We start from the raw sequence: 27,500 nt of genomic DNA on the forward strand, positions 1-27,500 counted from the left end.
CTTCCATCTCGGCGCGGGGGCTGTCATGTTGGCACACACAGGCGGAGAGCTCATGATTAATGGCCCCGCTCGTGGTGCCATTGTCTCGCTCCTGGTGACCGGACAGAGGAACAAGCGCCTCCCGTTTGCACGCGCGCACGCACGCGTTACCAGCGCGGCCGCCGTGGACGCGACGCGACGCGGCTTTGCACGGGCGGAACAGTTGGCTGGGTGGAGCGTGCGCTCAAGGTCCAGGGCATGGTGTCAGGGAGCCTCACAGGAAACCAGGAGGGAGAGGACAATGTGGCGCTAAATAGAACATCTAGGCGGCGCGCCAGCTCTACCACATACATTCCCTACAGTGAAATAAAGAGATTGAAAACATAAACCTTTAGAAGGCACGTTCTCTTATATATGTCAAATGTTTGTGTCGGCTCTCAAGCCACAGATTAAGTTGGCCGCTTACATAAAAATAACATTGACAGATCGCTGTTATCTTCAGTTATATATCCAGCCTTTATCTGCTCTTCTGTGCCATCAGTTGAGCATCCATTTTATGTTTCATTAACATACTAACAGAAAGCCAGTGTTCTTTCTTGCTAATTATACTCTAACCTATTAATAGGGAATGAGGAATTGGCCTGCCAGCGATCCCAGCAGACTTTCTCAGAAACAGAGAACTTCATCTGAGTTTTTGTTTAAATGAAATGTCGGAATATTAGATTGGGGGAAATAATTAGTTGAAGCAGAGTACCTTGTGGAAATATTAAAATTTTATCAGTTTTTGAGATGAGTTTGTACTGCGCTCGGAAAAGGCTCTTTTGATTAAAATGATATTTAAGCAAAGGTGAGAAATGAATTCACAGACAAAAAAAAAAGATGGTTGACAAAAATAAAGTTCTCATTATTCTGAAAGTGTTCCAACTTTACCTAATGATGGAAGTCTCCCTGATGAGAACATGAAGTTGGAGCGGTGATTCTCATAATATTCCAAAGTTGTGCCAAGACTATTCAGGAAACAATGCACTCACTCACCCATCCCCCACCCTTCCCTCCCAATGAGATTGAGGCTTTAACTGCAAATGCTTCCTTCTTTTACCCCCTAAATTTATCGTATTACCAGCACAATATCTCAAACCTCTCAGTATGGATTTCAGGTCTGCACCTTGCTAACAGGGAATCAAACATAATGCAGTCTCCACGTTTAAGAAAACACATGCGTGAGGCTTGACTGCACTCTCGATTAAAATGCAGATAAGTCACTAACTTCCTGTCACCCTCCTTCCCTCGCCCACAACCCTCCTCTTATCATCCAGCGCGTCACCTGGAAAATGAGGAGTCACTTCTAATTATCGCTGAAGCTTTGTCGCAGACCTCGGCTTGACGCAAACTCCACAGCAATCCTCCAGCCGTCCTCTCCTGCCTCTCACTCATCTAAACCAGAGGCACACTCTAGGCGCGCTCTGTCTTTGAGGAGATTTTACTCTCAAATCCCTCAGAGTCTTTTGCATTTTGTTGTGCAGACAGCTCCATTTTTTTTTCCACAATCCCCCCCGCCCCTCTCACATCCCCCGCCTCGCTGATGTGAGTGAAGAGCCTTGGCCTTGTGGTGCTTTTACGGTTTTAATTTCTTCAGGGAGTAAGGCACGTCAGAGAGTGAGAGAGAGAGAGAGAGACAGAGAGGAGGAGAGGAAGAGATGGAGGGAGGGAGGGAGGGAGAGATGGAAGGAGAGAGGTCTAGAGAGGGATTTAGGGTTAATTGAGAGATCAGCCAAAGGAATCTCATTACGCTCCACTCCAAATCAATCCTGATCGAAGTGGATCGTTGCTGTTTTCCCACCACATTAACAATGAAGAATGTATATTGCTTTTTGAGATGGAGATTGAACTGCCATTATCACATAGTGCTGTAGACATGAACAACAGTTATTTGTTTGTACTTTAGTGGTGCTTTGGTTGAGTGACAGACTGTTAATGTTTGCCAACAATTACCTCAATAGAATATCAAGTTTCCAACCCAAATGACTTGGGTCATGTAGCGTTTGTTAATTTTTAACGAGAATTACTCTGGTAGAACAAAATCGTTTTTCCGGAAATCCCTTGAATTGATTGCGAGACACATCACCTCATTTGAACAAAGCTGCCACTAGAACGGCTGTCTCCGGCTCTGTAAATGGACGATGTGCAGTCTTATAATGATTAAATCATCTCGGAGAGGATTGTTATGCTAGCTCTTTAACTGTCAGCTGAATCTCTCTTCCTGACCATGTTTTCACACTTTCATTGACTGCCGCCCACCCATGTGTGTGTGCCTGTGTGTGTGCCTCTATGTGTGTTTGAGTGTGTGTGTGCGTGTGTGCGTGTTTTTACGCGTGTGAGCTTGGCAGTGTGTGGGAGTGCTGAATATTGTGAAAGAATGCTATGGTAAAAAAAAGGCATCTGTCTCTTTAAGCGGGTAGGGTAGGGTAGGGTAGGGTAGGGTAGGGAAGGGAAGGGAAGGGAAGGGAAGGGAAGGGAAGGGTAGGGTAGGGTAGTGTCAGTGCAGACGCAGGGCCCATGGTGACTCTTTTGAAGAGCTTGTCATCTGGGTCCGGCTGCCACAGGCAGGTCTTAAGCAGCTGAGAGAGCAGGATTAGACAGGCTTATATCTTTAGACCCTCTCGTGGATCATTGGATTGAAATTGCTTCAGTGGATTTTTTTTTTATTTATTTAAAAAAAAAATGGAAAAGAAAAAGAAGGGAATAAAAAAAAAAAAGGCTGGCAGGATTCCGTGGTAGCGTTCGGATATATTCCCTGTCTCTGTCTGCCTCTCTCTTGTTTTGTTTTTTGTGAAAAAAGTCTGAAATTGGAAATGGCTGGTACAGAGCCCTTGTGTCTGAACCTTTGTTATAACAGATGGCCTGGACTGGGAGGGGAGACACTGAGTTGTGCTTTCCACTGCGTCTGCGTTGCAGTTCAGCTGCTGCCTTCTCTAGCAGAACAGACCCCCTATCAGCAGCACCCACAGGTCCATAAGATCTCCACAAAAAACCTCCCCACAATCCCACATATTTTCCCCAGGATTTACAGCAAACATTCTAGCTTCTTTTCCTATCTACTTCTGAAATAGTCGATGTGCCACTTTTCCGTTTTAAAAGGCTGTGTGGAATTCAAATAGGGCAGTGTAATTCTGTGGATTTTTTTTCTCGTTAATAACTGAGTCACAAGTTCCATCTGCCTGATTCGTGTAGGAGGCAGTCAAGGATGTAGGCCTACATATTGGAGCAGCCATTAACATATCATTGAAGGAGAAGAGAGAGACGAAGACTCCCGTTCCCCCTCTCCCATTCGCCTGCTTCAGAGGAGGAACAGGAAGAGCTCTGCAGAAGTGACAGTGAAATGTCCCCCCCCCCCCCCCCCCCCCACACACACACACCCTTTTTTGCTGCGTAATAGAACGGCCTCAGGATGTGTGTGTGTGTGTGTGTGTGTGTGTGTGTGTGTGTGTGTGTGTGTGTGTGTGTGTGTGTGTGTGTGTGTGTGTGTGTGTGTGTGTGTGTGTGTGTGTGTGTGTGTGTGTGTGTGTGTGTGTGTGTGTCGAGCGACACTGCAATCTACTTGATGAACAGTGACAGGCCGTGTTTACTGACAGAGGCTGCTGACGACACCTGCCTGCTTGCCCCAAGTGCCTGTTTTTTTTACGGGTGTTGTGTTTGTATGTGTGTGTGTGAGACGGTGTGTGTCGCGGTGGTTGGAGGTTCTGAATGATTTCCCATAACTCCAGAGGAGGGTGATTGCAGAGTGAAGAGATTACACTACATCCCACTCAGTGGAGGGTTTCAGGTGTTGAGCCTCACTGTCCAGGCTGCTGCACACAGCCATGCTGGGCTGGGCTGGGCTGGGCTGGGCTGGGCTGAGGAGCATTAAGAATGTAAGAAATGATTGTAATGTCCGCAACACTGATAAATTGCTCCCGTTTAATGAAAAAAAATGCAATGTTTCGACCCTACTGGGTCTTCATCAGGCAAAAGGCATTAAGAACGTGCCATGTTTTATTTTCTGACCAACGTTTCGACCCTACTGGGTCTTCATCAGGCAAAAGGCATTAAGAACGTGCCATGTGTTATTTTCTGACCACTGAACAAAAAGGGAAGGTGACACACACACACACACAACCAAACGCTCACTCACTCACTTACTCGCTCGCACACTCACATGTGTTGAATGTATGGCTGGCGTGGGCTGAGCGTATTGCTGAGAAGTGTCTTCACGGGTGTAACGTGGCATTCTCTGGCGCTGGCAGTCCGAGGCGCGGGCGAGGCCAGCACCTGTGTGTTGTCATGGTGATGCTGCGTGACAGGCGAATGGCACCCCAGAGTGTGGTGGTCGGGGGCAGCCGCTCTGAGAGATGTGGAATTCAATACGCCGAGCGTCACTCGGAGAAAAGCGACGGTCACGCTGGTCATAGTCTACGTGGTGTGGAGTGACATGTAGTGTGTGTGTGTGTGTGTGTGTGTGTGTGTGTGGGGCCTCAGCTGGCTCAGAGTTTAAGCCGGAACGAACTTTCGAGAAGTAATGAACGACTCTCTCCGTGTCAGCCTTCCCCCCGCACTCCCTAGTTATGTGTCACCATGATTTTGTCAGGGAGAAGTGCATTGTGAAAGGCTTGATAAATCTTTTAGCAGTTTCTGAGACTCTGACTTAATGTAGCCACAGCAGATTCTCCCCAGCCTGACCCCACTGGCAGCCATTTTGTGATCGGTGTTATTGTCTTGCAGTTCAGGAAGAGGTGCTAGTACCTCAGAATGGAATTGCACAAATATCTCTTGATAATCTCCAACAGAGATCTCCATTATCAGTGGATCATTTGAATTTCAATAGTTAATGTCATGAATAGTAACTGGAAAACTTTGCAGAAATGCCTTGAGCTGCGTTGTGTTGATCTGGCACACCTGCGCTAGAGGAGGATCTGGATGAGCGCTAATTTATAATAGGTCCCCTGTGTGTGTGTGTGTGTGTGTGTGTGTGTGTGTGTGTGTGTGTGTGTGTGTGTGTGTGTGTGTGTGTGTGTGTGTGTGTGTGTGTGTGTGTGTGTGTGTGTGTGTGTGTGTGTGTGTGTGTGTGTGTGTGTGTGTGTGTGTGTGTGTGTGTGTGTGTGTGTGTGTGTGTCAGCATCTGTTGCATTGACATGCAAACACAGGGCTGACATTTCAACCTGACCTCACGCAAATGAGCGCCCCCCCCCCCCGCCGTCTGCCCGTGATCCGGAGCTCCGTCCGCCGTGTCCCTCCGCCGACATGCCCCGCCAGGAGGGAGCGAGAGGATGTCGGTAATTCACCGGACCTTTCACATTGAGCGAAATGATTATTTGCAACATTGGACTTCCTGCCGGGTCGATTGACTTCTGAGGCAGGGACGCAGGGTTGATCTTGTAAAGGGCATCGGGAGATGTATCACCTTTTTAAAAGATCATTTGAACTGGTTAATGGAGGACGCGAATAAATGTCTCCCATTGAGGAAAGTCAATTAAATAGACATTTTTATAACATATGATGGGCTTCACTAGATTAACACACAACCCCTCGCTCACTGAATCATTCCCCCTACTCCCGTTTCTTGCGTTAACAGATGCTTTGTGAAAATAGGCCGCTGTTTTGGAGTGTTACTGCTCTATAAGTCATTTTCCTCCGTCAATAATTCACCTAGCCTCTCTGGGTGGCATCGCTGCTCAGCGCTGGCCTGATGGTGCCTCCTGTTAATTTGTATTAATGTCAGATCGTTTCCCAAGGAGATGGATGTGTGCGCATACTCTGTGCTGCCAGCCAAGAAATTGGATTCATTAAGAGGACAGGAGGTTGTTGGGTCTGGAGCCTTATAATTTCAGGTCATTGATTTACCATGGACAAACAGGGGATGGAGAGAGAAAGAGGGAGAGAGAAAGAAAGACAGAGAGAGAGAAAAAGAAAGAGAGAGAGAGAGAAAGAGAGGGAGAGAGGGAGTGAAAGGAAGAGAGTGAAAGAGAAAGGGAGAGCGGAAACAGAGGGCAGGATTGGGGGAGGCGTGAGGATGAAAAGGAAAAAAAAAAACGCATTAGTCCGAGCAAGGCCATGACAGAGACCAGAGACACAAAACCGTCGCTAGCCATTCCGCTCTCGCCTCGCCGAGGGAGTACAGTGGAACGCGTGCAACAATAGTGCAGTGAGCACAGTATTTCAGCCCTCACCCGTTTCCTTTGTGAGTTGTGAAATCACCACAAGACCTTGAGGGGCGTTGAGAGCCTCTCCCCATAACTAAGACCATATCTCAGAAGGCAAAGCCGTACACAAGTCATCATGACAACAGAGGGAGCGCAAAACTGGCAGCCCTCCATTGGTCAACCACAGCTGTCACTTGGAAAGATGCGTTTAAGTAATGTTGTGGTCCACCCCCCACCCCCCACCCCCCTTTTACTGGAAACGGCATGTATCCCGTTCTGTCTCAGCCCATTTGGATTTTAGCGTGTGTTTATGATGTGTGTGTGTGTGTGTGCCTAATGGGTGGGAGATGGGTTTGGAGACAGATGTGGGAGCTTAAAGTGCCCCAGGTGATGGATACTGCCCAGGGTAGGAGCTCCCCGAAAAACAGCCCTCTGTTTTTTGTCTCTGTCACTGACCCTTGAACTCTTCACGTGTGAACATAAACACACATAAACACACAGTGACGCTGAACACACACATACGCGCACTTTCACTGTACTCGGCAACACATGTGCTCTGTACACTTTGCGGACGGGGCTCTTGGCAGGGAGGCAGGCGTAGTGGGGGAGCGCGTGGCGGCTCTGGGCTTCGCTTCTGACCTCAGTTCCGCTCCATTCTTAGCAGACGTTAAATGAGAGGGTCGGCCTTTGATGTGCAAGATGTCTTGGACACGATACAAGCTAGCTGGGGAAGGCAAATGGCTCATTAGTTGGAGTTTTTCGCTATTTTATTTTGGAAAGCCAGAGTTGTGCTCTGGGAAATGGCTTTAAGTAAACACAGGGGTTTGCCGGGTGGGAACACACACACACACACACACACACACACACACGCACACACACAAATTTTAGAGGAGTGGTTTTTGAAGGGATCTGCAGAGTATGTATGGGAAATGTATATAAAAGGTGAAACAGTTTCAGATAAGAGGGGGGAAATGTTTATTTGGTTCCACCAATGATACTTTCCAATTATCTGGTGTAAATTGTGAATCTGTACTAGATAAAGAGTGGTCCTTAGTCCTTACTGAGGTAAAATAAGTCATATGAATGTGGGGAAAAATGTAAACTCACATTAAGTAAGGAAAATATTCATGTTTTAAAAATGCTGAATAGATTGGCCATGCCACATCATTAAGCATTTTGAATAAAACACGGAGTTATGCTTTCTAAATTTTAATTGTATACCATCCCGTGGAATGCAGATTTTATTTCTCTGCCCAGTGCTTGTAAATGCAAAATAGTCCTCATCTGACATCAGCCCGGCAGCGTTAAACAATCTCCACTTTGTAGGACATCTATCAACACCTGGCATCATTAATAAGGTCTATTCACATGCTGAGATGTGGCTAACCATTTGTAAAAGTGTTTTATTGTTGCAGTATCTATAAATCTTTCTCCATCTGGTTGAATGGCAGACTGCATGTCTCTGCTATAGCCTCTGAAGTTCATTTTTCACATTTCTCCCCTGACCCCGCTTTCAACTGTCCCTGGGTGACCTGCGATTAGTCCTTTAGGCTTCTGCTGCCATGTTTGGGGTCCCTTTAAAACCATTGAGCAGAGGTCACTGGGGTCAAATCATTGGTGGTCAAATGAAGGTCTCCGCTTGTGCTTTATAAACTTCAGCCGTAACGTATGGCCTTGCCCTCCTGTCCCTCTTTCAGAGCCATCGATCTAGAGACGCAATAGAATACAGGGAGTTTGAGTGAGCGCTCTTTCATGAGGAAAGTTCTAGGTATAGCATCAACGTCGGTAAATGATTTCTTCGGGTTCTGAAAGACATGTGGAGGATCGAGCAGTGCATCAACCAAGAGGTCAAAAGGGCGACTGGGTCACATCAGGTCATCAAACAGTGAGTGTTTTTTTTTTTTTTTTCAGATCTTTGTCACCACCAGGTTAAGCCAGTTTGTTCAAAAGCAGGTTAACATGCGATATTTCTAGATGTGTAAATATAGTGATATTTTAGCCCCTTTGTGGACGGCCCTGGGTTCAGTATACAGGAAAGAAAATGCTTCTGTGAAAACTCTGGTGTGCCTCTTTTGTATCTAAGTGGTGAAATGCTAAGAAGTCATTAGAGAGACCAGGGAGTAATTTACTTAGAGCAGAAAAACCATCAATAACGGACACACACACACACACACACACACACACACACACACACACGCCACACCACACCACACCACACCACACACACTTTCTGGTAAGAGGCAGAGCTCCTAGCTAATTGAATTGAGGTGATCTCATCTGTTCGGAAGAGCTTGATGCCTGAAGTCCAGGGGCGCGTGTATGACAAATGCAAAACAATGTCAAGATTAAAGATTGGCCCAAATGTCTAAGTCAGGAGAATTACAGGTTTTGCTAAGAAGGCTGGTTTTAGTCCCTTATTTGTATTCAGTGGGTTCAGGAAAACAGGACCGAAAGCATTTTGATGCTAAATAAGTAGGTATGGGTGTTTTCGTCAATCTTTGGTTATATCCTGCTACTTTCCACAGCACTGAACTGAAATATTATCATTAAATGCATGCTTTACATTTTAAATAATCAAAACAAGGAAACAAAAACATTACCCAGCCATTAAACTTAAAACAAATGTTATAGAAATGTTTGTTTCTGTGGTGCTGAGATCAGTGACACCAAAGAACTTGAGAAGTGACCATTTCTTTGTGTGTTGTGACAGCCATGCAGTTATGTGCTCTTATATAGCTTTTTATCTGCCAGTAACCAAACATTGTTTCATGGAGTGCTATGTCTCCGCAATCATAGACCACAGAAAGTAGATACATTCACAAAGGAACATACGCAGTTTGGTAATATCGCCCTGGAAACATAACTGTCGGTGGTGGCTTTCAGATTCATGGGGGAACTGAGACTGTCATCAGAACCTCAGAATGTGAATCGAGTTCTGTTCTCGCTGAGCAACGGGTCATTGGTTGAGCTCTTGTAAGACAAAGGCCTTTGTTAGATGCATGTTGTCACAGTATTGAAGGCTTTTTTATTAAGCACAACCACACTCAAACAGGACGCAAAAATGAGAGCAATTTTTATAGAAGTGAAATATCAACAATCCCCTGTGTGAGACACAGGCTTTTATTAAACAAACGCTAAAAGCGGACTAAGAGCCTGTGTGCGCGCGTTCTTTCACTGCTGATGTGATGTGATATATTTAGTGCAGAAGGACGGTCTGTGTATACTTTAGGTTTGGATCATTCCTGGTGCTCTTAACCTCTCCCCTGTACTGTAATTAAAGTTGTGTGCTAGCGTGCTGTGTGTATGTTTGAGACGACGTGTGTGTGCAAGCGTGGGGGCACTGACGCACTGCGAGTGTGTCCGCATATGCGTCTCGGATATTTCTAGTGCTTTATCTTGGTAAGCATCTATTCAATGTGAGTGTGTGTGTTTATGTGCCATATATGTGTGTTTGTGTGTCTCTGCCTGTCTCAGTGGGTGTCTGTCTGCCGCGTCTGTGTGTGTGTGTGTTTGTGCATGCACGTGTGTGTGGGCCATGCATAAATGAAAGGCAACAATGTCTTTCCGCCAGGGGCCTGGAGCTGTCTCAGTGTTTACGGCCAAGCGCAGCGTGCTGACAGTCAGCCCCAGCAGGGCCTGTGCCACCCTCCGTATGCTAGCTAGTCATTAGATACATCTCCCCCTGTGGCTGCGCGGCGCATCTCGCTCTGTGTCTCATCCCTCCATAGGGCTAATTTAGCTTCCGCAGACAGTCGCACTGATATTTCCCCACTCTGGCCAAACAGATAAGTCATACATGGCTAAGCCTCACAAAAGATCACTCTCAGCCCCGAGCGGATGCTGCTCTATAGAGCAGACTCCCTGAGCTGAGGCATTGGTGGCGTGGTTAGGGAAAGTGAGAGACCGAGAAACAGATAGAGAGAGAGAGGGAGAGAGAGAGGGAGAGGGATTTAAGCTCCACTTGGGTTCAAAAACAGGGTGCCTATGTGGTGGGAAGAGAGACCATGTGCTTAATTTTTATCCACTTTTATTTTGTAATATGACCAATATTTTATCATATTCAAGTGTGTATGAAAAAAAGTTAAGTCACTGATTTATTCTTTCAAAAAGCTAAATACATTAAGCATTGGATCAAGGCACATACAAGACAGGCCAAAGGGCATACAATGCACTTTGGTCTTAAGTTGTAAAGAACAATAAAATCGTGGCAACATAAAAGTGGCTTAAATTGGAAAAAATACAAATAATATTTATTATTAAAAGAACAAAACAAAACAAAAAATAGCGGACACTTTGTATTCCAAAAAAGCCAAAATGTAATTCTTACCATATCATTTTTTAACTGCCCAGGATATATTACTTTTGAAGGGCATTCTCGACATTTATGTATGGAACACTGTACTGAAAGCTCTGATGTTGTTGTTCTTATTTTTCCTTGTTGACTTGAACAATTGAGATTTCTTTTCTCCTGTGTCACCTTGTCTGCCCTGGTTTTCACTGAAAGACCACCGTCTCCTTGTAAAATAGATCTGTGTGCTTAAATGTCTCCTGCGCTGCGCTGTGACACAGTCAGTGGCGCTGGAGACGCAGGAGTTTTAGTCCAGGGAAACTGTGCTGTGGGTCTGCAGGCCCCAAACTACGGGGGGGGATCTATCTCCACAAGCAAAACAATGTAGAGAAATATAGTCTGAAACTACTCCGTCTTGGTTAACGCTTTAACTAGGATTCCAGACACAAGCCCTGCGTTGCCTTGACGCTGCATATAATGCAGTGTGTTCTTCCCTAGGCAAGACAAAATGGCCGGATTTCCTCCATGTATTTAGTCTTTAGTCAGCTGTGCCCTATTTTCTCAAGGTATTCATGTTTTTGCCTTTCCATTTCTTTTTTTCTGACAGAAACATAGCAAAAAGAATGACCTGTGCTTTATACTACAAGTTCTCTAAACTCTGATTGTTCAACACAGCAATGAAAACCCACTTTCACAGTTGACAAGTCATCATATTTCAGTAGAACACAAAGTTTAATTGGTCAGAAACCTTAAGGAAAGGAAATACAGTACAAATTACTACAAATCTCTAAAATATAGAATTGCAGTTTGTGACTGCATTCACTGCCAGCTCAATGATGGCCTGCAATTTGAACATTTGTCTTTTAATAAATTGTCCTTAAATATAAATTATATGGCAAATGTACAGAACATTGCTTTCTCAGTCTTTTTAGATCCAGTGTGTTGCAAAAGACCAACTATTTCTCAAGTCACTCATTCATGATCAAATGTCTTTTTTTCCACCCCAAAGTCTGTGTGGAGTATCATGAGTGAGAGTGGTCTGAATCTGGTATTCCACTGTCTCTGAAGCTTCTGTTGTTCATACTGTTCTTCATGTCGCTGGGCGGACTTTTGTAGAGACTCAAGCCATTAGGAGGGAAAATAGTGTGTATCACAAACTCTTCCTTGGTCACAGGGACGTGATTTATAGGTATCATCTGAAAAGAAGCCTCTCTAATCTCCAGGATGGAAGTGTCCTTCTTCGTTCCGGCCTCGGCGTAGTCATCCTTCCTCCGCCTGCCCTTGTTGTACGTGCAATTTCTGGAAAACAGAGAGCCATTCCGGTGCACGTACCAGCACACCAGTGCCAACATGATGATGGCCAAAAGTGCTACAGCCCCACCGATAATAGCAGCTAAAGGCAGACTGGAATTTTTGTAAGGCTCCTTCTCCTGCTCCCTGTTCAAGGTGGTGGTTGGGTTGTACGCTTTCAGGGAGCTGGTCTCTGTCTCTATGCAAACGGGTGCCTCGTCCGACAGGTAAATGTTACTAGTCTCCATGGGAACCATGCATATCCGATAGGAGGACTCGGGCTCGAGAGCAGTCAGGAGATATTCCGTTCTCTCCCCCTGGACGATGGTCTCTGTGATGGACCCAAAGGCGGGGCTGTGTCCCAGCTTTAGCCAGCTGAGCCGCAGAGCGGTCATAGGCTGTGACACCCTCCAGGAAATGTGGACAGTCTCTGCGTTGCTGGACTTGACGTTTATAGTGATGATCTTTCTCCCAGACGGTGTTGTGCTACGGTAGTTTTTGCTTATATCCGGCCCTTTGACCACAGGTCTTTTAGTCACATACGAGGGCCACTGTGGCCTCGAGGGGGGCAGAGTGTTGGACACCGTTGTGGTTTCGTAGATGGGGGGTATATCCTCATCCGTGCAATCAAACTGCTCCGTGGATAGATCTTTGATAGCCATGCCTTTCACTTTGTCCGGACCCTGGCACATGAAGCCCCGCACATTGACTTTTGACGGCAGGGTGCGCAGCCAGTCACGGACCCACTTCATGTGGCAGTTGCAGTACCAGGGGTTGTTCCGCAGCAGCAGTTGGGTGAGGTTATCTAGGTCTTCGAAGACACCCAGGGGCAGGCTGCTCAGGTTGTTGCCGGACAGGTCCAAGCGATAGAGCTGTCTCAGGTAGGCAAAAGCCCCAGACGGCACCCGGTTGATGTGGTTGTCCTGCAGCTGTAGCTTCTCCAGGCTGCTGCCAGGCAAGTTGGCCGGTGGCGACGTCAGCGAGTTGCGCATCAGTGAGAGCTCCGTCAGGTTGGCCAGGTTCACGAAGGCCATCTCCCCGATGCCCCGGTTGTTGAGCAAGTTCCCGTCCAGAACCAGCCGCTTCAGGTTAATGAGGTCCTGCAGCGACAGCTCGGAGATGGACGAGATGCGGTTGTCGTCGAAGCGCAGCTCCTCGATGGACATCGGTAGCCCGGAAGGGATGGTGCTCAGGTGGTTGCGGGACAGGAAGAGCAGTCTCAAGTGGATGCTGTCCCTGAAAGCGCCCTCCTCGATGCTGACCGCCGAGACGGAGTTGTCGTCCAAATGTAGCTCCTCGATGTACGGGATCTGCGCCAGAGAGGAGTGGGTGATCATGCGGATGTTGTTCTCCTGCAGGTGAAGCTCCTTCACATTCAAAGGCAGGTTAGTCGGGAACTCGTCCAGGTTGTTGCAGTACAGGTAGATCTTCTCCACGTTGACCAGCCTCTGCAGGTCAGTAGGGATCCCGGCACTTTTGATGCGGTTGTTCTGCAGGAAGAGGACGGTGGCGTCCTCCGGGAGGCCACTGGGGATGGAGGTCAGCTCGCGGTCATTGCAGTAGATGAACGTCCCGTCGCAGCGGCACTGGGAAGGGCAAGTGACCAGCGGCCTGGCCAGACACAGGAGTAATCCAGCGTGGATGAGGAAAGTAAGGAGGAATCTGTTCGGACACGCCATCTTGAGTCGTCTGTTGTGTAGACTGATTATGCCGAAATCCCCTGGAGGAAAGGGAAAAAACAGAGAAGAAAATGTAATGCAAAAGGCCTTTTGAGGAATAGCACTATCATGCTCTAATAATTACGGTTTGTGCAAATGCAGCCTCAAGCACCTTTTCTTTCTAAATGATGCAATTTAAGACACCATGTTTCCTGTTAAATTAATCAGAAGTGGCCACTGATATTGTCAAACCAGGAAACAAATTAAAAAGTACAAATGTGCCAGCGCCTGTGGTGATTTAATATTTTCATTAAAGTAATTTTTGAGGAAAATAGGTACAAGTAAAAAATAAATTGCCTACACATTTAGTAAAATGATGTTGAAACCCTTTGTCTCTGTATGAGCCTGATTCTGAATTGAGTGCTTGTGTGTTTTTCTCGTCCTCCGTGCTGGCTTCTGTAATATAATAGCTGGAGCGGGGTCTAGTTGTTTTACACATTTCCTTAGTGAGACTGTGTGTTTCAAGGCTGCCTTTCATGGCAGCAGACTGCACGGGTGAACAAGTCAGGCCTTGTTGATTAACTGTTGTAAAACCCTCCTGCTCTTTCACCCGGCTTCTCTCCCGGATTTGCATCCGTGGTGGGGCATTTCAGATTAGGCTTTTCCCTTTCTCGCAAGGTGCGGAGGGGAGCGAAAGAGATAAAACATTTCTCCATGAATACTGATGGAGAAGTAAAGAGGTGTGTAAGCTATTGATTTTCTGCTTTGTTTGAACTGTTAGGAATTTTGGTTCTAATCACATGTAAAATAGTTTCTCAATCTAAACGTAATCTCCTGAATAAATGCAGGACCATTTACTGGTGGAATTACTTGAATTGATTATCTTGAATTGTTACTGCAGACACACAAAGCTGTAAACAGAGAACTAAGAAAAAAGAAAAAGAAAACCCCAAAGCAACAGCAAATCTTTTCCACTGTCTTTTTTTTGCAGTTAATTCTAAACAACACAATATGTGAACTAGTTTTGTTCCTGGCTTTTTTTTTTTCTTCCTGGCTGGTGTCTTTTTTTTCTGTGTCTACTGAAGTGTGGTTTTCTGTTTAATTAGTCTAATACTGATTTATTGCTTTAATTATGCGCTGCTGTCGTGACCTCCCTTCCTGCTTTTCTCATTAGGAACTGTGGTTTGGTCAGTCAGGCGGAGAGGGGCACAGCCATTCATATTTGTCATACCTGATTTAAAAGAACCAGCAAATCCTCTGCAACCACCGGCAATCCAATGAGGCCTTTTAAGCTCCTCTCTCTTGTTCCTTTCTGGAGCTGTTTGTCCACGTTGTCTGAGGGGTCTCTTTTGGGTAGATCCTGACCCGGCTGGTATTTGCTGAACTGATCCTTGTTTATGCGGCTGACCTTTTGTGTTGTACTGTGGTGTCCAGGGTTCATGCCATCAAAGGCTTTGCCATGGTAGATAAACCTATAAAGAAAGCTCCTCTGCCGCTGAGACAAACCTCAGGCTTCCTGCTCCGGTGCTTGCATGAAATTCTGAGAATATTAAAGAAAAAACAAGTGGCGCATGCAGAATCCCTTTATGCGCTGGAGCAATAGCTTGGGCTTCCAAATTAGACCCTTTTGTGTTGTTCAGAGGCTCCTTGTTGGGACGGAATAGGCCAAGACGGCAGTAGATCCTTTCCCCCTATGCGGACTGAACCTGGCATAGAGGCCCAAACTAAGGCTGAGCCATGTCAAGCTGCCCGAATCAGAGGCTCAAATCCAGGGGCCCGCTTACTTCCGAACGCCCAGCCCTCCGGCAATCCCAGAATCCTGTTCTCTCGCTCCAGGCTCTGGCATGAATAATGTATCCAGCCTCGTGGCTCTGAGGGAACACCACTCGCTGGCGTACTCGCTGGCGTTGACGTCAAGTGTCGTCCCAGTCCCCTCCTCTCTCTCCTCGGGAACCTGTGGTCTCTCCTGTCAGACGCCCACTGAGTTTCCCATGCTGCACCTCTTCTTGTCACTCCCTGGAAACACAATCAGAGGGGAAACACGTTAAGTCGTCTCACTTCTTTGCCAGCAGCTAAATTCTAAACTTGTCATATAAACCTAGTTTGCTGGTCCCATATCTGAAAGATCTTATTCGGGGAGGGTGGGAAAAAAAAAAACAGTTGAAAGTTCAGTATTCTGGTATTACATTTCCACCCAAAGCTGCCTTTGAGGGAGAGTGCTGTACAGACTTGAATTCCCAGGCACTGATTTTAGTGTGCCGTTACAGCTGATTGCTGTACAGATGCCCATTAAGTTAAATGGAAGATTACATTTCCTAGATGGATATAGTTTTGCACTGCACTTTTGCACTGTAGTAAGTGGTTGGATCCTTAAAAACAGCCTTAAACAACACAAAATGACATAACTGTCATTATCACTGTGTCAAAGTCAAGTTTACTGTCACCGTAATCATAAAATCTCTCCAGCATTTAACATAAAAAAAACAAAAAAACATCTGGCCTCTTGGCTCTTACTTAAAGAGGAAACAATATCTATTAGCTGTTTAAGTGAGCCAATAACTGGACAATTAGGCTCATATTTAAATCTGCGTGTGAGGTAGATATCTAATTTATGAATAGGTCAACATAAAAGATGTAAGAAAAAATATATTAAACCAGCCGTTATGCATTGAACCAGTTTACTACACGAGTTCACGAGTAACACGAAGAGCAGTTATATAAAGAACATTTCTTCTGGTTGTTCAGCTGTTCACGGTGGGGGAGATGGCGTTTAAAGCTTATGGTGTTTCTCTGTGCCAGCAGATACCTTTGCAGTTTGGCTTACTTTGGCTTAAGTTGTCTGCCTGAAATATAGGGAAGGCCACTATTTGTGAAACCTGGATTAGAAGGACTATTTGGGATTTTTTTTTGGAAAAAAAAAAAAGAAAACAGAAAGAAAAAGCTTGCCCCCCTGCCCACTTTGGTGATTGTGTGCATTAGCCTGACCACCTCTAACCCTCGGCCCCCACCTCCCCAAAAACCCCAACCCCCCCTTGGCTTTTTTCTATGGTGATGGGAGAAAAGAATTTCTTTGCATATGAAAAGCTACAGTGGCTGAGGCTCGGTCACAATGGCTGTGGGCGGGTTGTTCCAGCTTTGCTCAGTTGTCTGGTGGATTGTGCTTTCAGTGTTTTCGCTCTGCCTGGCTCCTGGTTGTAAAACGAAAATGAGAAAACGGTTGAATATGGGGGAGAAACGCAAGGGGTGTGTGTGTGTGTGAGTGTGTGGGGTGTGTGTGGGGCGTAAATCTGACTGGAGCTTGATCAATGCTGATTCTTTCCTAAAGCACAGCTGCCCTGTCCTCTGGGGCCATACACACACACACACACACACACACACACACACACACAAACGTACACACGTGTGCACTGGACCCTTCAGCCAACTTGATGAGCTACCGGAGCAAGAGCAAGAGAGAGAGAGAGAAAAGCCCACAAATGCCCTCACACGGGTTAAAAATGTGCATGGGAAATGAACCTGGCTCATCTGGACCTCTCATGAATACCAAGATGGCCATCTTATGCTCGCCACCTCCAGAGTCCCCCTCACACACACACACACACACACACACACACACACACACACACACCACGACCACCGTACCCCCCCGCCCCCCCATCTGCTCCCTCCCCTGGCCTACTTCAAGCGCGGCGGCCTTTCCTTACACAAGCGTGTAAAAATAGAATTTCCCCTGCCCAAGCCAAACGACACAGGCCCTTTCTGACAAACACAATAGTTTGCGTCCTTGCCTGGAAGCCTCCCGGTGCCCTGGCATCGCTAACCCCTAGCTGTGTCGAACAAGAGGAGGCAAGTCAGGTAACACGCACCCTGGCCACTTAACAGTTGTAGTCCCTGACAAGAGGAGAAGATTAGGGAATTGAGAGAGCCTCGCAGTAACTCGATTACGAGTCCAGCCAGAGACAGAGTCTAATAATACAGCCCTTCCTTCTGTTGTGTCTAAATACAGTGGCACACCACGCTATTGTAGCTATAGATTAGAGGAGAACAACAGATGTGACCTTACTGTACTTCAAATGGCAGGATGGACCCTATATAACGTATAGGCCTAGCGGTTTGAATTCCAGGGCTAACCATGCAACACATTTGGATATAAGTTACCTCTAAATGTTCTGAAAATCTTGTAGAACTCCACAAGCAGTTATTTCTTGTTTTCCTTCCTCCCTTTAAATATCACATTTAATTTGCCCTTTGCCGTTTCAGCTTCAGCCTGGCCCTCCTGCAATCAGTGTGTTTTTTTATTTTTGTTTTTTTTAACTGCGCTCACAGTTGTTGTTCTCTGGTAAAAATCAAGGGTGTAGCTTTTTTCCACAGATTTTGATTGTTAAGACCAAAAATCATTCTAATGATATGAATTATACAACAGCAGCAGAACACAATCGGAATTCTGATTATGTGTTTTAAATATGCATCAACCTGAATCCCGAAGATATTCAATTAATATGCTTACATTTCCGGATATAAGCCTGGGCAATGTATTGCTGATTTATGCTAACACACTACACTGCCAATGGTATAACAAACATCTGTTCTTAGGGAGTCAGGGCTTACAAGTCCGCTAATTAGAGTGTGATGGAGCTTTGCCACGGACATTAGCTGACAACAACAGGCAATGTGGCCAGGAGGCCTGAGAGAGGACGGCCCAGATCTCTACACAGGCCGGTAGGCAGGGTGTAGCCTAGCAGGCGAACAGAACAAACAAATAAATAAATACATAAAGGAATGTGATCAAAATAGCTGTAGCCCGCGTCTGTATTATTTCTCGGAACATTTCCCCCTCTGACTGAAGGCTGTTAATGCGGAGCTCCGTTAACCAGGCCGGCCCCGCTGTGGAGGTGATGAGTGCCAGTTTCTTAGTCGGCCCGGCGAGCTGCTTTTTTCCACGCTCATCGGATTTCACCAAAGTAGCTGCGCCCCATTGTTCATTACAAGGCAAGCATGAGGGCCCTGGAATCTGCTCGCGGGGAGCCCAGGCCGGGTCTCCTCTCGTGGCTCTCCTCAGTCGCTGCTCTCAGCATTATCTGCTTTTTTTCACTCGCTTCAACTTTTAAGCCCCCACCCCTCTCTCTCTCTCTCTCCTTTTACTCCACTCGTACAAAACAAGGTTTTTCTTTTGTGTGTGTGTGTGTGTGTGTGAGAGAGAGTGTGTGCGTGTATGTGTGTGTGAAGCCAAGGAGCTGGGGGTTAGAAGCATTCGGTGATGGACACCTCTCTCTATCGGTTTAATAAGATCCTCTAGCCGTCAGGAGATTTTTCTAATGGTCAGACCTGCTTCTGCTCCATTGCTCTGCACTAGTGGTAGTTAAATGGAGCATCTTGGTCCAAAAACTGTGTGTGTGTGTGTGTGTGTATGTATGTGTGTGAGAGAGCAATGGCTACCTCTCAGTGGAGAACGGCAGGTCCAGACAGAGCAGTCCACAATGGGCTCAACACACACTAATGTGGTCTCTAAGCTACAGTAACTGGGCAAAGGATTTCATGCCCTGCAGACAAACGAATATGGATAACACATGACGAGGGAGAATTAAATGGAAACAATTTCATGCCTGCCAAAAAGTATTTCAGAGCGCATTGTGTCTTTAATTCAGTAATACTCAGGAAAGAGAGAGAGAGAGAGGAGTTTCACAAGTTTCTCAAGTTTAAAACAATGGAAATTGTGTAGGGAAGCAGACATGATGAGGGGTATTTCTCCACTATTTATGTGCTTAGGATTCAGGTATTAAGATTATGAATAGGTTTGACTGCTTAAACACTTACGTTGAAAAAATATTATTCTCCTAGTTTCTCAAAGAAGAAATAGAGTTTTTGTATCCTTGCCTCCTCGGAGTTAGTAAGAATGAATACATAAAAGGGAGGTCTACCGAGCATGACTTGACATTAAACCAACGATATAAAAATGATCTAGTTATTTTTAGCCTTGGCCTCTGCTCAGTATGGATCTGCTTGTGTCTGGTTCCAGTTGAGAGAAAACAGATTTTTCTCCACATTAAATAATAAATGCAGCACCCTAGGCCAGTTCCAACGGATTGGCCTTTCTACACTCTGTCTCTCTGTGCACATGTTCACAAGCCACTCGGGGATCTCTTTTCCTGCTTTGCCATTTAGACCCCCACCCCCCCCCCCCAAAAAAAAACGGACGACAAAAACAACAAAAAGGAAGATGATGTCGCCAACGAGAGCAGGAAGAGAAGTGTGGACGTGGCCGAAATGTAAAATGAGCAACTAAAAATCTGTATTTTAGAGCTAAGCAGGCGATCACACACACCCCAACACATCCACACACACACACACACACACACACCCCATGTGCCCCAGGCCTCCGTAGGCAGAGAGGAGTCTGGGGGCAGACGGGGGGTCTCGCTGGCTTTTGTGCCGGCTGAAAAGGGAAGGTCTGTGGCAGCTGCGCTGCTTTTCCCCACTTGGGGGTGGTAGGCGCTCCTGTATGAGCCGTGTGTGAGGAGCCGAGCAGACCGTCCAACTGACGCGGACGCATCCATTCACACATACGCACACACACAGACCACGCAGGGAGACTGGTAGAGCCTTAATTGCCACACGTACGCGCCCCCTGCTAAGCCAGGGTGTTTGTTGTAGCCAGTGGACATGTAGACAGACTCATTTTGATTTGCCTACACTCTGCTGCATGTGGGTACGCTCTTGACAGGGGGAGAAATTGATGTGCGCTGTATTTGCATATGCTGTGATCCTACATCACCTGTTTTTCCCTATCTGTCTGTCCATCTCCAGACTACACGTCTAGTGTATTTTAGCCAAGGCATATTAGTTGCAAAAAGTTGCTTAAAATGTACGCTTAAAAATGAACTCTGGATGGAGAAGAATAGACAGAGCTAACTTTATTGCCTAGGTTAAAGGTTAGGGTCCAACACGAGGGCGGAATTCTTATTTTTTTGTTTTGTTAGGGGCACAAAGAGTGACAGACTCCCCTCTAAAAGCTTGACAGACTCATCCATTTAGCGTTGACTCCCCATGAATGCAGAGGGCCACTACGATTTGCCTGTGGTGGCCGACACTCCAAACAATGGGCCTTCTCCGTCTGTAGCGGCCAGTAAACATACACTACAGCCACCGTTAGCTTTTCAAACCGGACCAGTGCAGAGTTCTACTCTCCATTTTGATTCTGCCACAGTGAGAAGGCACTACTTGCTTGTGTATTTGAGGGTGTTATAGGCTTCAAAGTAGAAACACAGTGGTGTTTGTGTTGATTCACACTGAAAGAAGGGGCATAGCTAAGTGGGGTTTGACACCATTTCACCAAGATCAATGGCATGGTTAATTTGATCAGCCCCTCTAAATAAGTCACACACCCAAATCTGTCTCTTTTCCTGTTGAAATGTTAAATAGAAGAGGGGTCAGAGGGGGGTAGGAGAATACATTTATGCATACCCCTTAAAATATACAACCTTAGATAATAATCTTAAACACTATATACCTAACCTTCGGAAAATAAAGTGAGGAATAATTGTAGAGGTTGTCACTGTGTCAATTTGCCACTAATAGACATAACACAGGCTTAAACCAGTATCAGTTCGATGCAGATTTAAAAACCGAGTTAATCAGATCTATCTGATAGAGCTGGGTGTTATCGTCTAAGCAGGGCTTTTTGCCGATGGATGCTTATTGAGACCAGGCGATATTTATCTTCACAGAGCCGTGATAGTTGTGTGGCACCGCTTCAGGCTCGACGGCACCTAATAAGCTAAAGTCTACGCGATAATATCAACACTAGTCTTATCCAATCTGATGGACCCTAACAGATTTAAAACAGACGAAATGTTGCATATCTGTCAGGTCTGTTCGCCTTATGCGCAAAAGGATGTCCCTCGCAATTTACAAATCAGAGGACGTGGCTGAAAATCAGATGCTACATGAAAGGAGACGTATCAAGGCCTTTACGTCTGTTTGGTTTAATGGGTGAATACAAACAGTCACTGGTCGACAAGCGTATTTCGCGGACTTTCCCCCGCAACACAAGCTGCCCCGTGTGTCAAGATCTGCATCTCCTGTAGGCATCGTCATTCCAGGCACTCGCAGAGCAGGGACATCCAAAGCTCGGTCTTCGAAGGCACTGCCAACAATCTACCCCGCTTTCTTTCTCCCTGTCGGGAACTGTAGTTGGGGTTCACAACCGTAACCAGTGGCAAAAAATATATATTATAGAAGATAATACAAAATTCTGAAAGTTGTGAATTCTAGGTCCCTGTTGCTCGCGCTTAATATATAAAGAAAAGTCGGCATTGGCACAGTTTGACCCTTTACCTTGAGCCAGTGACGTGCATTGCCATAACTCTAAAATCTATTTAGTAATGCAGATAGTAACAGAAAAGAGGGAAAACCCTGCAATGCCCAGGGTAAAGTGGAGCGATGTGTGTTTGTCTCGCTGTCTCAGAGCACACGGAGTCCGCGAAAAGGGAGAATTGCGCATAGACGACAGTGAAACAACTTATCTCCTCTAATATTACTTGAACGGCAAACGGTTTCAAGATTCGTGACAATATATGATAAATCTGCAACTGGATGAAAAAAAAAAAACAGGTCTCTGTTTGCCTACGTATTCTACAGAGACCCATGCGAAACCCTAGCCTACTGGATTTTGGGTTTGAGTTCAGGCGGTATATGATTTTGTTATATTCATGATACTAATTTGTTAGTGCGTAACATTTAGGTATTAGTTTTTAGGGGAGAACGCTTTTTACGCACAGTGTTAGTGAAGTCTGTTGAAGGTTGGGACTGAGTAGTTGATGCGTGTGAAATATAAAATTAACGTTAAATGTAAACACACCTCCCCTTGTATAAAATAATCATGGAATACAATATATTATGCCATTTTATTGTTAGTAATAACATTGAAGTGACGGATCAGCGCCTCTCACAAGAAAGCAACAGATCCATAACAATGCACACTTACCTGGGGAATCAACAACTATAAAGGGAAAACCAAAAATATCCTTATCAAAAATCAGTCAGCCAGTAGAGTAAATCCAACAGGGTGAAATTATCGGTGTTTCCAGATCCAAAACCCAGTCTCGCGTACAAAAATTCTCCGCAGAAGCAGCAGCAGCGGTGTGGTCGCACTGTGCATGTGTGTGTGTGCGTGTGTGTGCCCGCTCGCTCGCTCGCTTGTGTGTGTGTATGTGTGTCTCTGCGTTGTGGTGTCCTCAACACACTTTTACACTCGCACACACTCCTTTGGCTCGGGAGAGGACAGGAGGACTGGCAGGACAGATCGGCTGCCTAGAGCGCACTACAAGTGTGAGCCTACATCTGCCTCTAGCTCTGCTTCAGTAGAGCGCTGATGTCATCGGTGGGAGGAGCCTTATTCACTTTTCCTCCCTCTTGCTCCTGGTCTTTTCATTCCAGCTCTTCAGCAGCGCCTCTCTGCGGGTACGCCTGCTGACCACTAGGGGGAGCAGGAGAAAGTGAGATGACTTGTTTTTGCGCCTACCTCGTCTGTGTGTGTGCGTGTGTGTGAATAAACGGTGAGAGAAATACCAGGCGCAGAAAGAGGAGACGGTGAGCGGGCGTGCAAGCGGATAGGTGTTTGTGGTTTTTCAAACGTGTGTGTAGCCTACAGTGGTAGGTGAGGGGAGACGGGGAGTGTATGTGCATGAGAGAAAATCTCTTATTCTCAGCATGTGAGCGAGGGAGTCTGAGTACTTTTTTTAGGTATTGCTTTTTGTGTCTTTGGAAGAGAATAAGACCCTACTGTTATGGTTATTGAGTGTGTGTGTGTGTGTGTGTGTGTGTGTGTGTGTGTGTGTGTGTGTGTGTGTGTGTGTGTGTGTCTGTGCACATGTAAAAGGAGACATGTTCCTGTTGAACTTATGGATGTATGCTAATAGACGACTCCATGTTTTGGTTTTGTATTAAAGAGCATTAGGCCAACAGACACAACCCTCTTCAAATGGAAAAGCCACTCCGTCACCAAACACATGTACTGCACATTGCCAACAAGTGTGGTGTCTTCTGGTACCATATGGGGGCTTCAGTGGAGGAGGACCCCCCCCCCCCCCATCTGCCTGCCCCTACCTGCTCACTGTCTCCTGAGGCGGCCAGAGTCTCAAGGAAATGCGATACGACTCTTCTCTTCTCTCTCTCTCTCTCTCTCTCGTGCACCCTTGCTCTCTCTCTTTCTTTCTTTCTCTCTCTCTGTCTCCACATTCATCACTCACTGATGTAATTTTTTTTGCCCTCCCTGTTAATTGCCCCCATCACTCTCTTGGTGCTTTTGATATCCTAGCCTCTCTCCTCCATTAGTCTTCCCATGACACCGCTCCGCCAGCACTCAGGCCGCGGGCCAATCCCAGGCCAGCGCACCGCTCCTTGAGCGGGGCAGATAAGGCCGGGGATGACCTCCGCTCACCCCGCGCTGTGTGTGTGTGTGTGTGTGTGTGTGTCAGCTGTTTTTGACAGGGGAGAGGAGCTAGCAAGTTAAGCTGCCATTGTCCCCATCTGGAGAGGCTGTTTGTTAGCCTGAAACGGCCGTCCTGCGCAAACCTTAACATCTGCCAGAGCCCTCATTCAGACAAAGTGCTCCACTTATCAGCTACTTTTCTTTTCCTTTTTTCTCTCTCTCTGTCTTTCTCTTTTTCTCCGTGTCCCTCCCCATCATGACGAGGAGGCGTGTGTTGTTCCCCGGCACTCGTCTTTGTGAGAGTGTGTTTTGGGCTGGCCTGAAGTGGCAGAGGTGATATTGAGTTACCATAACCTGCACACGGGAGCCCTCAGAGGCGAGCTGTCCAGGCTGTCTGCGGAGCGGAAACCGGAGAGGCCCAGGTGTTGTTCCCGACGGGAGGGCGGTTGAGGGGGGGTGGGTGGGGGGGTGCTGAGGGGTCGCAGTGGGATGATGATGGTGGGGGGTCAAGCGAACAGCAGATTTGTAGGTGAGAAAGGGTCAGACCTGATTCTCTTCAACTGGGGGCCCAATCACCAACACCCCCTTACCCACCATTCACCCAGTTATTGACCCCCATTCTTCCTCAACACCCCCCCCCCTCCCCAAACACGCACACACCTCCTCCTCATCACCCAGGTCAGACTGCACCCCCCCCCCCTCTTTCTGGTTGTGCACTGATTCCCTCTTGTGCGTCCTACTCGGGCCCGTCTGTCAGCGGCTCCTGATTGACTCTTGATCGTTCAAAGAGTCCCGCTGGAGAAGCCGTGCCAGTGTCCGGTTACTGTTATCTCAGAAGCCGGGCCGGGAGGAAGGGGTGGGAAGAGAGGGGGAGGTGGTGGTGTTGGCCTGGGGTCTGCTGTGGTGGATCACCTCTTGTTTAGGGTAATGGACCCCTTGTCTTTCCCTAGGATGCAATTTACCTTATCAGAGCTATAGGGATGTGTTGTGACAACAGAAATATCTTTGAAGGAGCTGCATAGCTGTGCCAGTGCCCCGTTCTTTGTGTGTGTGTGTGTGTGAGAGGGGTGGGTGGGGGGTGAGCATAGCTAAGTTTATTAAAGCACTTGATTCGGTTAAGTGTGTGAACAAGAGGGCTTTTTGAGTCGGCACTAAGTGGACGTCTGTGGAATCCTCCGCTCCCTCTTTGGGCTCTCAGTGACACATTCCTGTCTGGCCAAGGTAGAATACTTCATTTAATTTCCCCCCATCGTTAATCTGTCTGCTCGCTTTTGTCTTCTTTGTTTACCTTTTCAAGTACTCCCCCCCACCACCACCACCAAAGTAAAAAACACAATACACCTGGCATATGTGGAATAGGTCGCCTTATGTGGCTTAAAGCAGACAAATCTGGTTTCCAGCTTTAATTGTGTGTGTTTTTAAGCCAGGGAGCCTGCGCCGTGCTCTGCCTGTGTCTGGTGCGAGATTTGAGAATTATTTTTCTTCGATCTCCTGTGTCTCCACTTGGTCTTTGACTGGAATACATTATTGATGGGCTCTCCCAGACCTGAGCCATTGCCCAATTAAAGGTAACATGGAGAAGCTTGTGCCAGATAGCTGCTTGTGTTTTTTTTTATCCTCTCTCTCTCCCTCTCTCTCTCTCTCATTCTTTCTGTCTCTCTTCCTCCCTCTCTCTCTTTTTTTTGCTTTTCTGTTTCTGTCTCTCTTTTTCCCTCTTTCTCTGTCTCTCTCTCTTCCTCTCTCTCCTTCTCTCTCTCCTTCTCTCTCTTCCTCTCTCTCTTCCTCCCTCTCTCCCATTTACCTTCTGGTTCATTTCCATATTCATCCACCACAGGCAATTAGCGGTGATCTCTCTGCTCCCCACCCCCCACCCCCACCCCCGCCTTCCCTTGTCAGCCATGAGACCTTTCCAATATGGCCAAATGTGAAATCCAGGCCTCCATCCAGAAAATTGTCTGAGTTGTGTGTGTGTGTGTGTGTGTGTTTGTAATTTGCAGGTGTGTAAAGAAATACAGTGTTTAATGTGATATATGGGAAGCTTGTGGGTGAGTTGAATATGTGTCATTGTTTGTGGTAGGATATTGTGTGTGTGTGTGTGTGTGTGTGTGTGTGTGTATGCCTATGTGTGCATAGGGTGCAATTGAGAAGGCGTGTGTGTGTGTGTGAGAGTGAATAGGGTGTAGTTGTGAGAGTGAGGGGCCGTGTGTGTGTGTGTGTGTGTGTGTGTGTGTGTGTGTGTGTGTGTGTGTGTGTGTGTGTGTGTGTGTGTGTGTGTGTGTGTGTGTGTGTGAAGTGGGGGTGGGCAGTGTACATGTCAGCGTATTGTACAATCTGGGCCCCTGACTGGGCCTTTGTGTGAGTCAGGCCCAGTGAGTCTGCGACATGGGACAGTAGCTCTGGGTGAATGTGCTGAATGTCTTTGAGCCGGTCAGCAGCCCAGCGCAGCACAACACAGCACAGCACAGCACAGCGCTCCAGGCCCCCCTCGGTCTCTTTTCTAATGCAGATTCCAGATGTTTAGCGTTAGTTAGCTCCCCCACTTCCCCCCGGGACCTGGGCCATGAAGACGGAGTGGGGAGAGAAAGGGATAGAGAGAGAAAGAGAGGGGGGAAAATGAGAGAGAGAGAGAGAGGGAAACAAAAAAACAGGCTAAAGAAGGCTGACATCCTGCTGGTCAGCTCACCCAAGCCGAGCCGAGCCAACCCCTCAGCCCGGGGGGTGGTCTGAGCTAGCTGGCTGTCTCCTGTGTGTTGTATGTTTGTCCAGAGCTCGGGGAATCCACACAAATAGCCCCTCTCGGCTGTGTTCTCTCCCCCCCCCCTTTGTCTCCTCTGCTTGTTTTTCTAACTTCTCTTGTCCTGGCCACAGGGAAGGAGGGACAAAGAGAGGCTCACAGAGGAGTCAGGATGGGGGGGATCATAGTGTGTGTGTGTGTGTGTGTGTGTGTGTGGGGGGGGGGGGGGGGGTTGAGGGCTTTAGGAGAAGGTCTGAGGGAGATTTTTTTTGGGGGGAAGGGAGATGACCAGTTCCTTGTCGACCATAAGGGAAACCTCTGGACCCCCTGTGTGCTAATGAGGCCTGAAACAATGGCCCTGTGATCAGCTTAGATAGCCCCGGCCATCCCAGAGGGACCATTGGCTGAGAAGAGACGCGGGGGCTATCATCGGCACACAAAGCCTGGGCCCAGTCCTCTAATGTGGGGCGCTCAGGCACTCCTGCCATTCTCCTCTCTCCCCTCCCTCTCCGCCGTAATTGGTTTACAGTTTCAGCCCTAAATCTGTAATTAGCCAACTTAGCAACTTCCTTTGGCCCTTTTGAGATAAATGATGCTTTTTATCAGGTCAGCGGGCGTAATTCTGTCTGGGAGTTGAAATATTGAAAGCGGATCTGGTTTCAAAGCGGTTTCTCCGTGGCTGGCTGGGGCTGGCTTTTCCTCTCTCTCTCTCTCTCCCCCCCCCCTCTCTCTCTCCCAATTGTTGCCATGCTGGTATCTGCCGGTATGATGAAAGCCGTGAAAGCACCCGGCGCGCTCTCAGGAGCCGTATCTTATCACCTGTTATCAAAGAGCTTTCTCTCTGTGTCGAGAAACAACTCGGGACCACACGGAGGAGGAGGAGGAGGAGGAGGAGGAGGAGGAGGAATCCAGTGTCGTCGGCGGTAACGAATGCGAGTAAGCGGGA

At 47.0% G+C, this 27,500-nt stretch overlaps 2 protein-coding genes across 5 annotated transcripts in view; one reads left to right on the forward strand and one right to left on the reverse strand.

The window, feature by feature from the left end:
• The window catches only part of macrod2 (mono-ADP ribosylhydrolase 2), a 537,441-nt gene that overhangs the window by 70,082 nt on the left and 439,859 nt on the right, over nucleotides 1-27,500 (forward strand). The gene's annotated exons all lie outside the window — the stretch shown is intronic.
• On the reverse strand, nucleotides 10,166-22,685 carry flrt3 (fibronectin leucine rich transmembrane 3). The gene is made up of 3 exons (XM_062519858.1): nucleotides 22,375-22,685; nucleotides 14,623-15,407; nucleotides 10,166-13,453 (listed from the first exon to the last, which is right to left on the reverse strand). Exon 3 carries the CDS (start codon nucleotides 13,410-13,412, stop codon nucleotides 11,466-11,468), a length of 1,947 nt encoding a protein of 648 aa, XP_062375842.1. The 5' UTR covers nucleotides 13,413-13,453; nucleotides 14,623-15,407; nucleotides 22,375-22,685; the 3' UTR covers nucleotides 10,166-11,465.

This window comes from Sardina pilchardus, chromosome 18, assembly GCF_963854185.1.
Source record: "Sardina pilchardus chromosome 18, fSarPil1.1, whole genome shotgun sequence".
NCBI lineage: Eukaryota > Metazoa > Chordata > Actinopteri > Clupeiformes > Clupeidae > Sardina > Sardina pilchardus.